General features: G+C 39.8%; 1 protein-coding gene across 2 annotated transcripts in view; it reads left to right on the top strand.

The window, feature by feature from the left end:
- SLC25A36 (solute carrier family 25 member 36) overlaps window positions 1-16,022 on the top strand; it is a 42,723-nt gene extending 26,701 nt beyond the window's left edge. For both annotated transcript variants that reach the window (XM_035132950.3, XM_035132951.3), the window contains exons 4-7: window positions 582-682; window positions 10,262-10,328; window positions 10,644-10,933; window positions 11,295-16,022. In XM_035132950.3, coding sequence (XP_034988841.1) covers window positions 582-682; window positions 10,262-10,328; window positions 10,644-10,933; window positions 11,295-11,488 — 652 coding nt within the window. In that variant the 3' untranslated portion in view covers window positions 11,489-16,022. The remainder of the gene's footprint in view (window positions 1-581; window positions 683-10,261; window positions 10,329-10,643; window positions 10,934-11,294) is intronic.
- The last annotated feature ends 256 nt before the right edge of the window (window positions 16,023-16,278 follow it).

Here is a 16,278-nt window from a genome sequence, read left to right as displayed (position 1 = left end):
TCCCAGGATGCGGATGGAAATCACACGCAGCGGGAGGCCCCGTTAGCGGAAGCGTGCCTCAGGATAAGAAGGTTTTCAGCTTAAGAACGGACCTCCGGAACGAATTAAGTTCGTAACCAGAGGTACCACTGTATTGTCCTTGCTTGATGCTCTTGAAGGATCCAACAGAGGGTGAAACATACCAACTTGCCACAGTTCAGAGTGACATAGCCATTTTGTAAGTCAGAACTTTGTAGGTCTGAGGGAAGGTGGTCACTGTCCTGTGGTTTCTATTCTAAATGGTGTATTGTTACCACCATCCCCTTAACAGCAGGTTCTAGTAAGTCATATGATGCAGATCTAAGAGGAATTGGAAGTTCACAGAGTGTGTTGAGGATGAGGATCCATGCTGGGGATTTTCTGCAGAACATCTGAAAGACCTAGCCCTGCTTCCTTTTATTCTTTTCAATGGTACATTTATATTTCAATGGAGAAAGAGACCTATCTGCTTGGAATGCACTTCCATGCAACTATAATCACTGCTACTAGTTTTAGTACAAAGCTATATTGTATTGATCATATTTAACTTGTTTTCCTTTCAGAGCAATATATTTTGCTGCATACTCCAATTGCAAGGAAATGCTGAATAATATATTTGAGCCAGAATCTACCAAGGTACACATGACCTCAGCTGGAGTAGCAGGTAAGGATCTGTAACTTTGTGTTTAATTATGTGGAAAGCCTTTTAGTGTTAGAGTGGCTATGGTGAATGGGGAACTGCAGAAATACAGGAAATGGTTGGTTTGGGGTATGTAGTGGCAGAATGGCTGGGCAGACTACCGTATCTTCTGGTCTGAAATGCTATGTATGAATGTTTATGGCTTGAGAATGAATAGAGAATTTATGGTACATGAACAGACTTGTTTGCTGTCATTCCAGATAACTTAAGTCATGTGGACTTAATTTCAAATTTGCTAAGCAATATTTATAGGAACTAAAGAAGCCAGCAATGAGACTTCTCCTTGCCCCTTCATTTTATTTTGCAAACTCCTTCCTGTGTTAAGACAACTGCTCTGACTTTCTGTAATAATATCCCAGCAGATTTCGGTCACCCTTCTATGCTTGAAATATTTAAAATATGCTGCAGTATTAGGTAATCTGGTCCCCCCCCTGCCCCCAGATAGAAAGCTAGTAAATATGTTTTTCCTATTTTGGAGGTGAATAAGCCTCTTGGGGAAAATGCAATCCAGCACAATTCTTTGCAGTACTGCTGGCTTCATGAGCTTTACTCCAGAGTCATTGTGCATGGGTTTACAGCCTGTGGGTGCAATGCCGTACCCACTTCCCCAAGAGTAGCCCCACTGGAACCAGGGGGATGCACTGTATGTTTCAGTTCATGGCTTAAATGTAGATTCCTTTTGTGTACTTCCTCTAGCCTAACAGCCATGACGTGTTTTGTATAGTTTTTTATTTCTGTTTCTTCAACAACAAAAAAGAAAAAAAAGAATGGGGCTAAAGTGGGACACAATAGTTCTTAATTCTCTGTGATACTTGCAGGGAGTATGATAGCTTCTGCTGTGAATCTTCTCTATATTTACGTTTGTATTTTTGTGCAAATATCCATACAAATATTTTTAGACATTTTTAGAGTAGCTCACAAGTAGTTCTGATGAAAGAAAATTATAATGGCCCAATAATTCAACCAACCCTGTAGCATAGGGTTTCTCCCCAAGTGGGCACTGTGGCCAAAATGTTTTTTTTAAAAACTTTAAAATGTTAGACCTAAGAAAAGAAAACTGTGTTCTTTAGATAATTGTCTGGCATGCTTAGAACTGTACTTCTAATATAGTTTATCTCTTTTTACACCCCACCAAAAGAATCCATGGGGAATGAAATGGGTTGGGTGGGAGAGGGATAACTGTGTGGTTGGCTATTCTTTTGAAACTGCACCTCAATTAATTGCTTCAGAGGCTTTGTTAATATGAAAGACTATTTTGTTACCTGTGTTTTTCTTTCCTCCAGAGAAATTTCTAAAGAAATATTATTTCTCTTGACAAAAGAGCAAAGCAGAAGATAAGAAAATGGATTAGTAATCTTAAGATTATTATTTATTAGTTTATGCAATGCATATTGCACACAAATGGTTATTCAGAACTTAACTTAAAGGTTCCTTATCTGTTTTTCATAAGAGGTGTGCATCTTTGTCCAATTAAAGATGTGAAAAACTGATTTGTTGGCAAATTTCATATCTACATACATGTCCAGTAATAATTTCTTTATTGGTATTTGAATTTTTGCTATTTAAACCCTGGGTTTACGAAACTTAAATTTTGAATCTCTTGAGACACTTAGATTTTTCTGTTTGTCATTTTAAGACCTGTACATATTTTATTCTACTTTTAAAATGCGAAGCTGCCTCTTTTGCACTTCTGTGGCTTTGATCTTACCACTTGAAATTATTTTGCTCTTGTGCTCATGCAATACTGACGGAGCATTAACGTTCAGCTTTGCAGTTATGCACCTAAACCACATGGTTGGTGAAAGAATGTCCCATGCAGATTGGCTCGGAAGGTAGCTATTTTTTTTCCCTCTTGAACTAGCATAGCTTTAGGATGCTAGAAATCCCATAGACTCCATTTTAAAACCTCCGCTAAAGATGCATAAAATACTGATTCATAGTGTTGGCTGTGTAGCCATACAACTAATATAAAGGGCCGTTAACATAGCTTGTGAGAAAAAATGCTAACCTTGTCACTTTTCTAATTGCTTCTTAAAACTTTCATTGAATGCACTAAATTATGCTATTAACAATTGTACCCACAAGGTCTGTTTTGGCTTAAAATTCAAAGTTGCTTGAACAATTAAGAAGTATGAGGCTTTTTTCTGTCTTGGCTTCTCAAAACATATATTTTATTGAAACCTTGTTTATAGATGTTTTTGTTGCTTTCCTATCACTACCAATTGTAAATATATATACCATTTCATTTGAGTCACTTGACACCGAAGCAGTCTCAAAACTACACACTCAAAATATTGCTATACTGTTTCAGTTGTGAACTATTCTTTAAATTAGCTTTTATTTGAAACCTTGTAGACAGTATTTCTTTTTACATTTCTAAAAAAAAAAACCCACAACCTTTCAAATTCTGAAATGTTTAAAAGTCATGCTATTCTGTACCTAGTCTTTATTGTACTTTTACTATCTAAGGAAGGAGAAGCATTTTTGTCAGACATTTTTTCACAACCCTTATTGGATGTTGCTTATCATCCTTCATTCTGGAATGTATTCAGGGTTAAGTTAGACAAGTATACAGGGCCACTTGTGCAGAACCCAGGGGACCCTTAGCCAGCCAGACTGCCATCATGCTCCCATTCCACCCTCAATACGTTGCCTAATGAATTCAATCAACAAAATGCCTTATTTTTAAGCTCCATTTGCTTTGCTGAATATAAATAGCAAAAATAAACTGTACCGTGTTTCCCCTTTTTTAAGACACCGTCTTATAACTTTTTTTCCTCAGAAAAACACACGGTGGCTTATTTTCAGGTGGTGTCTTATTTTTTTTTATTACCACATAAGTACCGGTATGGTAAAGCAATCTACAGTACATTTATCCAGGGCTGTCTTAAGGGTGCTGCCGGCGGGGCTGGAGCTGTTGCTCGGAGGCGCAGTGTCCAGCCTCGCCTCTTCCTTGGTGCCCTCCAGAACTGCGCCTATCACTATATCTTATTGCCAAGTCTTGCGGGGGGCGGCGCGGAAGTGACACCACCCGCTTGGCCACCTCCTGCGATGCCAGAATGTTCCCAATCAGAGGGGAGGCAAAGCGTGGTGTCCAAAAGCCCCCCCCCAAGAGCTGGGTCTCTGAAGGTTTGTAAGTCCTACACACCAGATCCTCCTCCAGGAGAAAGGGAGAGAGAGAGAGATTATTCAGAGCCCACCAGAGCCACTCCTCCTCCAGATTTGCAGTGGGTCTGTTGGCAAAACGAGACGGGGAGGGGATGTCAGTTTTTTAAAAAGCCAGAAGGTGAAGCCATTCTGAACCACCCTATGGCCATAGAACATCTGTAAGCAGCATTGCCCTGGAAGAAACCATTACCTTCCCCATTGGGCAAATGTACACCCAACTGGAGCCACTTTATGCTTCCAAAAGCATGAGAGAGAGAGAGAGAGAGAGAGAGAGAGAGAGAGAGAGAGAGAGAGAGAGAGAGAGATGTGCACACGGGGGGGGGGAGAGAGAGATACGCGCGCACAAACACAGAGAGACAGACGTGCACACGGGGGGGGGGGAGAGACGCGCGCGCAAACACACAGAGAGAGAGAGAGACGCGCACGCACACAGAGAGAGACAGAGAGAGACGCAAGGGGAGAGAGAGACGTGCACGCGCACAGAGACGGACGTGCACACACACACACACACACACACACACACAGAGTGCGGCGCTGCTTTGCGCTTTGTCGGAAGCGGCGGTGGCTGCAGCGTTGACAAAGCACGAAGCAGCACCGCACTTAGGGGAAGATGCCCAGGGAGGGGTCTGCGGGGCCGAGGCAATGTGTGAAAGGGACGGATGGCAAGGAGGAAGCGGGGAGTGAACCAATTGGGGCTTTAACACGCCCGCACGCGCAAAAGGGAGGCTCGGAATGTGGAGATCGTTTCTCTTAAAGTGCCGCAAGTAACGAGCCTCTCTCTCTTTCCTCCTGCCACTCGTGCCCTTGGTGCTCCGTGCGGCGCTGCTTCGCGCTTTGTTAGCGCTGCAGTCGCCGCCGCTTCCAGGCGCCGACCTGACCCGGCAGGCTTCCTCCTCCTGCCGCAGCCGGCATTGCAGGAGCTGGGTCCTGCTGGCTTGTGCCCTCGGTGCTCCGTGCGGCTGCTGCACGCTTTATCGGCTGCTGCGCAGCCGCTTCCAGGCACTGACCCGACCGGGCAGGCTTCCACCTCCTGTAGCGGCCGCCGTGCTGGGTCCCACTAGCTGGCTGGGGCACTTGGTGGTCTTGCTCCGCGTGGCACTGAAGTATGGCTTATTTTCAGGGTATGCCTTATATGTCTCAAATGCTTAAAAACCCTGCCCTGGCTTACTTTTTGACTATGTATTAAAAAAGGGGAAACACGGTAGTCTAAGAATGTAAAGAAAGCCTGATTGGCTTTCTTCCCTTTGCAAACTATACTTGTACAGGGAAATTAACAGAACTCCTCAATTAGTTGCCTCAGTTACAAAAAAAAGCTAGCTCCAAAATGAGTCTTATCATCTCAGTCTAAAGCCTTGCATACACTCCAGTGTGCATACAGAATGTCAGGAAGCCAGCTAGCAATAAATCACACGGAGTACGTGAGGTTAACTATTAGCGGAAACAAAGCCTGCTCAGAGGAGCCAGGTCTAATTAGCACAGCAACTCTTCCTGGTAGATCTTGTCCCTATGAGGCAGTTGTGGGGACTGAAGATCCCCACCTTTCCACAGCTGGCTAAGTCGTCTCCTCTCACGAGTCCTTCCCAAGCAATCTGAGACTCCACCGACATGTCCGCCTCTGCTCTTTCCTCTTCATACCACTTTGGGTCCTGGGAGACCAGGGGGAAGGGAGCTGGTCACAGGAGGAGGGGCGACACCCTGGCTTCTTCACCAGTCTGACTTATCTCTGTCCCTTGGTCTCCATCTGCTCCTGCTTCAGATTCTGGATTTCTCTCTGTTAGACTCTTCCTGCTCACTAAACCCTGTTACCTCGTCAGCTTCCAACAGAACCTTCTCCTAGTCTTCACTCTCTTCTCCCTCTGACCACTCATCATCGTCCCACCACCAGTCCCTGGGCTCTGAGATGCCTTCTTCCTGGTGCCTCCCACCATTCTACTGTGTCCAGCCAGTCCATGACACAGAATTACATGATTCAGTTTGGTATAATATACCCTCTTGAATGTGTGGAAGCTGGGCATTTCATTCTACCTTGTCCTTTGAGGTGGTGTTGCAGTGCGGTAGTGCATTGTGAATTTCAGAGTTTCACACAGAATGGAGAGCAATGCTACTTTGGGTTAAAGCATAGCTGCCAAGTTATCCCCCTTTTTAAGGGAAATTCCATTATGCTGAATAGGCTTCCTCGCGAGAAAAGGGAAAACTTGGCAGCTATGGGTTAAAGAGCAGTGACGCTTTCTTTTGTGATTTTGTTGACACTATACACCAAACTGTTTGGTGGAACAGTTGGAAGCTATTGTGTTCTAAGGAGCGTTCCTGTTCCATCAACTACAACATGCTCTGTAATCTTTGATAACCTCAGGGCCTTTATTATTAAGTCATTTGCTGTTTTCATAGAACCAACTCATTAACAAAGTTTAAAAAGTTGAATGGAAGATGTTCTGTCAAGTTACACTTAGTCCTGCTTTCCATTATAGCCCATTTTGAGCCAAAGAGGGAAGATAATAGCTTAATTGAATTATGTGATCTGTTCTAATTTTGCTTGTCTTCCCCTTCCTTTATACTTCACAAAGACTCAAAATTAGCTTAATCTATAACTTCAAACATTTACAAAATAGGTATAAGTTATTCAATTCAGGCATGTCTCAAATTTTAAATTAAACTGGTTTCAACGTGACATTAAGGCTTGTTTTTCTGCCCATTGTGACAAGGTTAGCATTTTTATTTGACATGTGCACATACACACCCAGCACTTTGGGCTTTTAAAAACAAGTATAGGTAAGTATTTTGCAAGCTATTAAATGGTTAAACTGCTGCAGATGGCAGAAATTTCAGTACTCAGTGCATTTTGCAAAACTTTTTTTTAAAAAAAATACCTGTGGCCTGTACTACTTTTTTCCTTTTTTATTGCTCTAAACTTTTTTTAAAAAAAGTTAGATCTCACATTTACTAATTCACAAATCCTTCCATTGGGATTCAGTTTTGTCACATATGTCTGATGAGGTCACTGCTTGTTGTTATGATACAGAAAAGCCTGTGTCTATTTTAGGCATTTACTGTACATTTCTCCCGTGAAAAGAGTGAGATCGTGTCATCTCATGCTCCCCATCCGCAGGTCACTTCCTGCAGAAATATGGACTAACTTAAACCTCGTGAGTACTGAACTGAGCGTCTCTTGCAGCCTCTAGCGTAAGAACCACACCTTGGGTTTGTAACCACGCTTAAACAAACAATGTAAGGGGAATATTTTTATTTGAATTCCAGTTGTATACATTGTTTTAATACATCACCCAGCTATTCCTTCCAGTGCAGCCTGGGGAGAGGTGGAAAAACAGTTTTATGGACTACTGCTGCGTGTTTAGCCAAGTTGGTGAAATTACATTCCTTATTGACAATCCGTAGGATTGTTATATTTAATTTATATATTTCTATTTTATTTAGGCAAAGTATTTCAGAACTGCCCTTAAATAACTGTATGTGTCACCATAGTCTTTCCTTTCTATTTAATTTTTATTCGTATTATATGTATTCACATGCATTTATCAGTACATTATCCCTTGTGAACAAAGACAATGCAGCTACATACCTGGGATCTTAGCTGTTTTATTTTTAAGCTTGTTTTGCTTCAAAAATCTTGAGAGAGAGCGAGAGCGCTCCTTCTTTGGTTAGAGGTTCACATGAATTGCTATCAGAAATAAATAACAAACTGAAATAAGGCCTATAATGCCCATTACGTACTAGGACTTCGGAGTAAAATATAAATAAATATATAGGATTGCACTGAGCAACTTTTTGTTTTGTTTTGTTTTAATGGAGCCATATAAATGGCCTTAAATATTTTGCATTGAATTCCAGTTTTTAAAGTAATAATTAAAACATGACACATTTACACAAACTTAAGGGCTTCTTCCATTCACATAAGGGACTCTGATCCAATGGAGGCTCCTGCTGGAGGATGGAGAGTGGGAGAAGGTAATTTTGCTGATTCCCCACTCCCTAGCACCACTCCCATCCTGTTCGGATAGTCTCCTACCCTCTGGAGCAGCTGTTCAGAGAAAATAAGGAATTGGCAAAAAACAAACATCACTTTCCTCTGACCATGGAAAATTTGAATCCAGCCCTGTAGATATGCAGCTGGGTCAAAGCTGAAGTCATATGTAGTCACTGTTCAAATGCATTTTGATATGAGACATTCCTATGAGTAGCGTTTGAATCCTAATGATACCTTTTAAAATTTAGCCAAGTTTTAAGCGTGATCTTATGGATCGATCCAACAACTGCCAAAAGAATAATCCTTCTTTTGCAGCATGTGTATTTGTTTTAGTGAACTTTCCCTCCAGCAGTTTTTTGTGTCCAAGCACCTTGGTGCTTTTAAATTTGGGATTGCAGTATTATAAAGCTGAACATTGCTTAAGTCTTAAAAGTAAAAAAGGCACAATCTGCCCAATGCTAAATACTCTTCTGAGTTGCATTAAGTACGTTGTTATTTCCTCAGTTTGAACAAGGGACATAAACATTGTCCAACATACACAGTGTCTTGATTCTCTTCCTTTTTAGGCTTGTATAGGTTCCAAAGATGCTAAGTAAAAGCATGTTTGCTTGCATTTATACCTAGGATTTGAAACTGGGTTCATGGAATGTTGTACCCAGTCTCTTCTCTGCTTCTGTTCCCCTTTAGATTACCAATTAGAAATACATTAAGGCTACAGACCTTTACACACTTACCTGGAAGTTAGCTGCCTTGTACTCAGTGGAGCTTGCTTCTGAGTAGTCCTGTGTCTGCGTGTGCTGTAAGCAGGAAACATCACTGGCAGGCAGACAATTTAGTTTACTCTCCATAAAACTACTTTATAGTGATTAATCTAGGGCTTCTAGGGGACAGTTCCTTTTGTGTCCTGTGTTATATCCCGTATGCATTGGCAACACCTAAGCCAATTCTCCAGGTTTGCTGATTTGTTTGAACCATTGGCCTTCCTCTTCAAGTACGAAACAAAAAAAAAACCTCCCACCATTAATGCACTTATTATTTCTGTGGCTAAAAGCCAAAGATGATGCCTGTGTTTAGGAAGAACAATGTCTTGGGGGATGCAAACATTAAAATGAGCTTAACATTAGCTAGGCATATTGCCATTTAGCCAAACAATATTAATTACCAGTTCTGCTTCTGTGCAAGTAATTAAAGTGTGCTTTGTATGGCATGAAAAAGAGAGTTTTGTAACATTAACTAAATCTTAAAACAGTTAAGATCCTTTGGCACTTCTTTTTTTTTAACCTTTTCAGTTAAACTTATGTGCAAGTTTTTCCCCATGTGGATCCCAATAGATATTGTCCGGGGGAGGGGGGGGGAACTGTTATGCAAACTTTTTGTGTAGTTCACTAGCAGGCTTTTTCCATTCTGTTTTGAAATGTGCATGGGAAATGCACTGCACAAGGTGTTCCTGAACACTGACTCCTGCAAGAGGAGAGCAGGATTTGCATGGTTAGAGGAATGATTTGCATGTCATTCCAGTTGAATAAATAGTAACACGTTAAATTGGGTTCTTTGAGCACAACAAATTTCCAACCTCCCTTCTGCAGACATTTTACCTGATAATACAATGCATTTTATATTATAACTGTACAGTTCTCAAAAGCTGCCCTCCTGCCCTGCTTTTCTATTCTTTATGGTAGTGTAGTGGGAGATATTATTTGCAAGTGGCAAAACAATCACACTATTGGCTGTTAATCCCGTTTAGATTTTGAGTAGCTGCTTTCCTTTCACAACTCATTTTTGTATGTTTGTACAAGTATTCCTGGGACCAACCAAAAATCCTTGCTTTGAATGCTAGTGGAACTCACTGGCACAATTAATACAACATCCTGCTAAATTATACTGTATAAACTATGCTGTGTTGATGTACAGTAACGTGTCTCTGAGCTGTACGACATTAAGTAGTTAACATGTTTTTATGATCTGATTTGTTTTATAAATTAAATTTGCAGAGAACATTTTAGACTCTTCTGGCATGCTTTAGTTTCACTGCAGTTTGCTTTTGTTTCGAGTGCATTTAAATTCAGTTAGCCTAGTCTCACTCTGGCTGTTTGAAAGGTGTCAAAAAGAGATTTGTATGAATAAATAGGCACAAATTGGGTTCTAGGTGTACTTATGGCTAGTTACTAAGAAGAATAAAGAGGCTTTATTTTATTTTATTGAAATCTTGCACACAAAAAATTGGCTACGTGGACTGGTAAAAACAATAAAATGTCAAGATGCCGACTTTTGGTTTATAACCATTAGCATAGCACACGCCAGTTTGTATCAACTTGTATCTTTATTCATGTTTTAGCTTTGCTGTTTTTCATTACATTTGCAAAATTAATCTTTCTTTTTTAACATTTATTTAGGTTTCACTGCAATCACCGCAACCAATCCAATTTGGCTAATAAAGACACGATTACAACTTGATGCAAGGTATTGAACTCTTTTTAAAAAATGTAAATACTGTCCCCAATGCTATTTAATATCTATATGAAGTTGCTGGGTGTGAGGTATCATCAGTACCTCTTATGATTTCTGTAACATCTGAATCAGTATAACCTGAACACTGTTTTCAGTAGACTTGGGCTAGTTTTAGATGTCATTTCAGTGTTCATATGAAAGGTGTATGTTTTCTGTAGCTTGCAAGTAGACTCATGAAATGAAATGATGAAATGGGGAAGTGGTGAGTGGTGTCTGCATCTGGCAAAGGATAATAAAGCTCTTCTGAATTTCTCCCCCCTCTTTCAGGAATCGTGGAGAAAAACGGATGAGCGCTTTTGAATGTGTGCGCAGGGTTTATCAGACAGATGGAATTAAAGGCTTTTACCGAGGAATGTCTGCAAGCTATGCAGGCATATCAGAAACTGTTATTCACTTTGTTATTTATGAGAGTATTAAGCGAAGACTTTTGGAGTATAAGTCTACTTCTGCTATGGATGAGGAAGAGGAAACTGTCAAAGAAGCATCTGACTTTGTTGGCATGATGATGGCTGCAGCTACTTCGAAAACTTGTGCTACATCCATAGCCTATCCACATGGTAAGGGAGGCTTTTCTTAAGTGAATCAGCAACCAAATATTTTTTTTCCCTGGTGCAAGAGATAAGTTACTTTTGTTTTGGTAAATATTTTGCTATTTTTAAAAGAAGTTTCCCATTGCCTAACCCAATACATTTATCACATTTTGCCTTTGAGAACTGTGCACAAGTTTTAGTATTTTAATACCCTTTTTTCTTTTTAGATACTGCTCTATTGTCTTATATGTTGCTTTTGAGTACTGTTTTGGCTAAAAATGTGTCCTACAACAGATGATGCATTGTAGAAGTAGGCAAGCGTTGTAATCCTTCCAAAATTATGGAAAGCCGTTCTCAAGATAAAATGTTCTCTCCTTTTTTGATGCAGAGGTTGTACGAACAAGACTACGGGAAGAAGGAACAAAGTACAGGTCTTTTTTTCAGACACTGTCTTTGCTAGTGCGAGAAGAAGGCTATAATGCCCTATACCGTGGCCTAACAACGCATCTGATTAGACAGATTCCAAACACAGCTATAATGATGTCTACGTATGAAGTGGTAGTCTACTTACTGAATGGATAGCAATATTACCAGCTGTGTTCAGGAAGATGGAAGACCAAAAGCTTGCAGTGGACCATGAACTCTCAGTGTGGGTAGGTAGGAGTAAAATATATCAAGAACATGCAGCTACGGACAACATGGAAGGCTGGTAGGCAGTCATGCTGCCTCATCATATGGCATCTTTTGCAATGTGGTGATCTGAAGCTGCTCCTAAAGGATTGCCTTTAAACTCCTCACATTTCAACGTTGCAATTTTCTCCTATTGTGTCAACTTTTCTAACGCTATACAGTGAGCATCAGACACTTGGTTGTGAGCAAGGAGGGACATACAACATGTGTGTTCTCACTGGAAAGCGTACATCTCTTTTTTGACCCGTGTTCCTTGCTGGTTTAAAATTCATTTTCTGTTACTGCACAGTAGCCAGTTTGAAGGGTGTGCCTGTGTCCATTTAAAGCAGTTTCCTAAATGCTTATCTCTTGAAACTCCACTTTTGCAGTCTGAAATAAAATGAAATCTGAAGATTCACTAAGCTTCCCACTTTACTACCTCAGGGGACCTGACGGGGAACTTAGGTTTCTTACTACAGAAAAGGTGGCCTTTATTTGTAGAGGTGAAGATGGGGACAGGCTGTTTTGTTTTGTTTTGTATCAAGTTCCAGTTGCTTTAATATCAGACCCTGGGATTTCTAGTGTTGCAGCGGTATGCTATTTTAATTGCCCTAAGTATTTACCACCGTGGAAATAGAGAAGAGCCTTAAGACCCACCTGAAATCAAATCCTCCTGTCTTCAATTTTGTACAATTTGTGTCCACAAATCCCTTTGGAACTTAAAGCACCTCTAAATGTATTAAGGATCATAGCATTGTGGAGCAAACCACCAGCAAAGAGGCTGGGTGTGTTGGAAGGGCTTTTAGCATGCTGCTTTTAAATCCTTGAAAACCAACGAACAGTACTGTATGTGATTAAATGGCAGGATATCGGGTTCTTATGCAGCATTGTGCTTGTTTTAAACAAACTTAAGTTCATCTAGGGCTTTTACCTGAACTAACCTTAATACTGCAGTAACTAGAATACCAAACTACTAGATTTCAGTAACACATAGGGCACACTTTTGCCATGTCCAAAATTGAGTGCTAAGATTGTGGCTTGGAATGAACCAGAGAAGATAATTGAATGCCTTGGGGTTTAGGCATCCCCTTTTGCTTTATTCCTTGCTTCATCCTGAAGCACTTTACAGAAAAACCACATAAGTGGTTTTTCCCAATGTTTGACTTTGAACATCTTAATGCTGCTTATACAGCACGCACTGCTACATTTTAAGAGCAGACATTTGAAATAATGCAGATAACCTGTTGGTTCTAACATACGTCCTGCCATTACAATGTAGCTGTGTTAAATGGTAATGACACCAGGGGAGAGAAGATTTGTAATTCAGAGCACAACCCTGCCAAAGTCTAGTACTTTCAGAGTGCAATCTGATGCTTTTCTCCATTGGGAATAATCCTTGTTGAGTTCAATAGGACTTATTCCCAGGTTAAGCCTTTATAGGATTGCACCCTAAAGCAGATAAATGTTGAGTGTGTTTAAATCTCACTCACTTGAAGCAATTAAACTTAAGTGCTTCCTCTTGGCAGTCCTGTACCCGAATCTTTGCAATGCTCAGCTCATGCAAAAGCTGTAAACAAAATAAGACATTTTATTCCTCTGTGAACAGGTATATCATGGCTTTGTTTTGCTAGGCCAAATAATGCTGGAACTGTCAAATGTGTGCACAGTCCTAACACCAGTTTCTTTTGGTTTATGTGTCCTCTGGCCTGTGGCAGAAATGTCTCAATGTAGGCTTGCAAACCATTGGTCTGAAGATAGTGTTCAGTACTACTCCTTGCTAGAGTCACTAATGAAGAACAGTAACCTGTCAGATTTTTTCAGTAGGGAGCAAAGAAGTCTACTTCTTTTCCTTAATGTAAGTGATCTCATTATATCTATTATACGCACATTACCACAAACTTGGCAAATGTAGTCATATTCCTTTAGTGATTAAGATGAAAACCTATTTACAGGAACTGTTCTTCAATAACCTGTTTTAAGCTAGTTTCTTCCTGCATATAAATATTTGTAGATTTTGCTGCTGACATCCATGGGCAAGAAATAGCAAATGTGCTGAAGGACCATACAAAGGCCAAAGTGTTAAATGTTAAATTGTTTAATTGTAAGCCTGAGTTACTTCTTGGGGGGCGGGGAGTTTTTCTGTTTTTTTGGTTTTTTTAAAAAGTCAACACTCAGGTGGATTCGGGCAGCCAAGAGTTCCCCCCCCCCCCCATTGTGTAGTCATTGTGAGTGGAATTGCAATGGTAATAAATTGTCTTAACAAGTTTAGTGAACCATACTTGTTCTGAACAGTCAGATCTAGTTTACTATGAAATGTGACTCATACCAACTCTGTCACAGGAATGGAAACCCTTTCAGAAGCTACTTCAATGACTTTGAAATTGCATGCAGTCACACAAAGTCAACTACATGAATCCACATTCTCTGCTCATTCAAAACAGACCACTCTATCCCTATATGACCACAACTACCCCTGGGCTTAATGGAGATGTTTTAGTGCCACTGTGGGAGCTTCACTTTCAATTATTACCGTACAAGTTCATGATTTTGCCTGATAATAAGAAACATTACCTTTCCAATTGGAAAGGTCTACATATGTTAAATTTATTACACCCCCCCTCATATGTAATAAATTTCTTATATATTACATTTATCGTATGTAATAAATTGGGAAGTGGTTATTTAAGGAATTGAACAATTTTCTCTAAACATATTTGCCATCACCACTATGCTTCACTTACCCCATGAGCCTAATAGTAGCGAAATTCGAATCCATAAGAAAGTAATTCTCTTTGCTGAAGTTTGCGTCTCTAAGACAGTTTATGTTTCTTTATTTAACTGTCTTAGAAATAACACTAGATTGCAGTCTCTGATCTTAAAATCCTATGTTTTCAGCCTTCACATTTTGCTTCTAGCATTTCACAGGGTAGTTCTTTAAATGCAGCTATTATTAAACCAATTATATGTTTTTAAACTATTGATACCTCTGAATTGGTTTCCCCAAAACTGTCCATAGCTTTCCTTGTATAATTATAACAAAAACATGGTTGAAATATTGTCAATGATAGGTGGGGTAGGAAATTAACACCATTTTAATTCAAGGAAAAATTGTTCCCGTCCTAATTTTGATTAGGCTATGTTAGTAAACTATATCTTTGATATGGTGGAGTTAAACCACAATGCATTGGAAAATCAATATTTGAACTACTTCAAACACCCAATTTACACACTATAATTGAAAACTTGCTGTGAGGCTGCATGTGTACAGTAGGCTTGAACAGAAGGTGGCACTAGAGTACATGACAATGAAGGAAAGATGCATCCTTGGTGTGTCAAACTGTTTTGTGTTCTGCTCTTGAAAAATATTTCGTTTAGTGCCATACACATTGTGGGAATGAGCCATATAAGATGCTTTTAAACAAGTAAACCTGTACTTTCTCAATTTTTGTCCCTGTGTTTAAAATTCAACACGAAGCAGCATTAAAACAAGGTATAAACATGCACATGGCACAGCTAGAATTGAAAGAGAAACTTCCAAGTCAGCTTTTGGTTTAAAATCATTATAATTAAACTTTGTTCTTGGATATACACAAATGATTTGAATAAAGGTTTTTGATTTACACAACGAACAAGTAACACGACTAATTTGTCATTAGAAGGCACCAATGCAAAATACTATTTGGCTTAAAGTCTCTCTTATCAGAAAGGGATTTTCTGACCAAGTGTCTTGGATTTTAATCCAGGGCTTGGAACCAGAGCCCTATTTTAGATGTGCCCAGTTCATTTATTTACTTCCCTTTTTTTGCAAGCTGTCTTGAAACTCTCCTTAGTGTGAAAAGTGGTTTGCCATATGACATTGGGAAGCTGCGACCTAAGAAACATAAAGCCAAACCTGCTTAGGGCAAATGGAGTTGTGTATCTGTTTGTCTGAATCCCAGCCCAATGTTAGAATGCTCCATCCACATACTCAAATCTCAGTTGTTGAATTTGTTTCTGTTTGTTTTCCATTCTGTTTGTTTTTATCTTGATAGTTGAATTCTTTCTGATAGCAGTATTGATGGAGACCTACGAATTGGAGACTCTCTTTATCAAGTTTCTTTTTACATTCTTGAAACAAGCAGAACACTGATGTGTGCCTATATAAATGTATTGCTCTCTTTTAAAAATGCTGATCTGTTTCTGAAAAGACCTGAAGTTCTGTACAATTTCAGTTTTATTTCAAAAAGTCTGCATACCCTGTATATGTGAACATGCCATGAGGCCCTAGGAAACCATTGTTATTTTCCAATATTCCAATATTCTGCTGCTCCTGTGGTTTGCTATAGTTCTTGCATACCATGTAGTTGGCTGTCAATGATGTGCTTTAAATACTTTTGTATTTATATTATATCGACAACTTTTTGTTTGGACTGCTCAAAACTTCAAAAATAAAACGTGTTTATTCAAATCCGTTAGCCTTGCATGAGGTGTTTCCCGCCCCTCCTTTGTACTCTTTTGGACTTTTTAAAACTCCATAAATAAATGCTAAGTAGCTTGGGATGGGATGGGATGTTAAATAGGTGAAAGATACAAGTACAGTAAACATGCATATGGTCAGCTACAGCTGCTGGGTGCAATACTCCCTAATATTTTATATAGAAGTTCCTCGCTTAAGGGATTAGTGATGGTGATGATCTGTTCCACAAGCAAGAGGCAAGCCCCAG

Source organism: Zootoca vivipara, chromosome 5 (genome assembly GCF_965207765.1).
Source record: "Zootoca vivipara chromosome 5, rZooViv2.hap1.1, whole genome shotgun sequence".
Lineage (NCBI taxonomy): Eukaryota > Metazoa > Chordata > Lepidosauria > Squamata > Lacertidae > Zootoca > Zootoca vivipara.
Note: the sequence above shows the minus strand (reverse complement) of the source record. Positions and strands in the feature narration are given on the sequence as shown.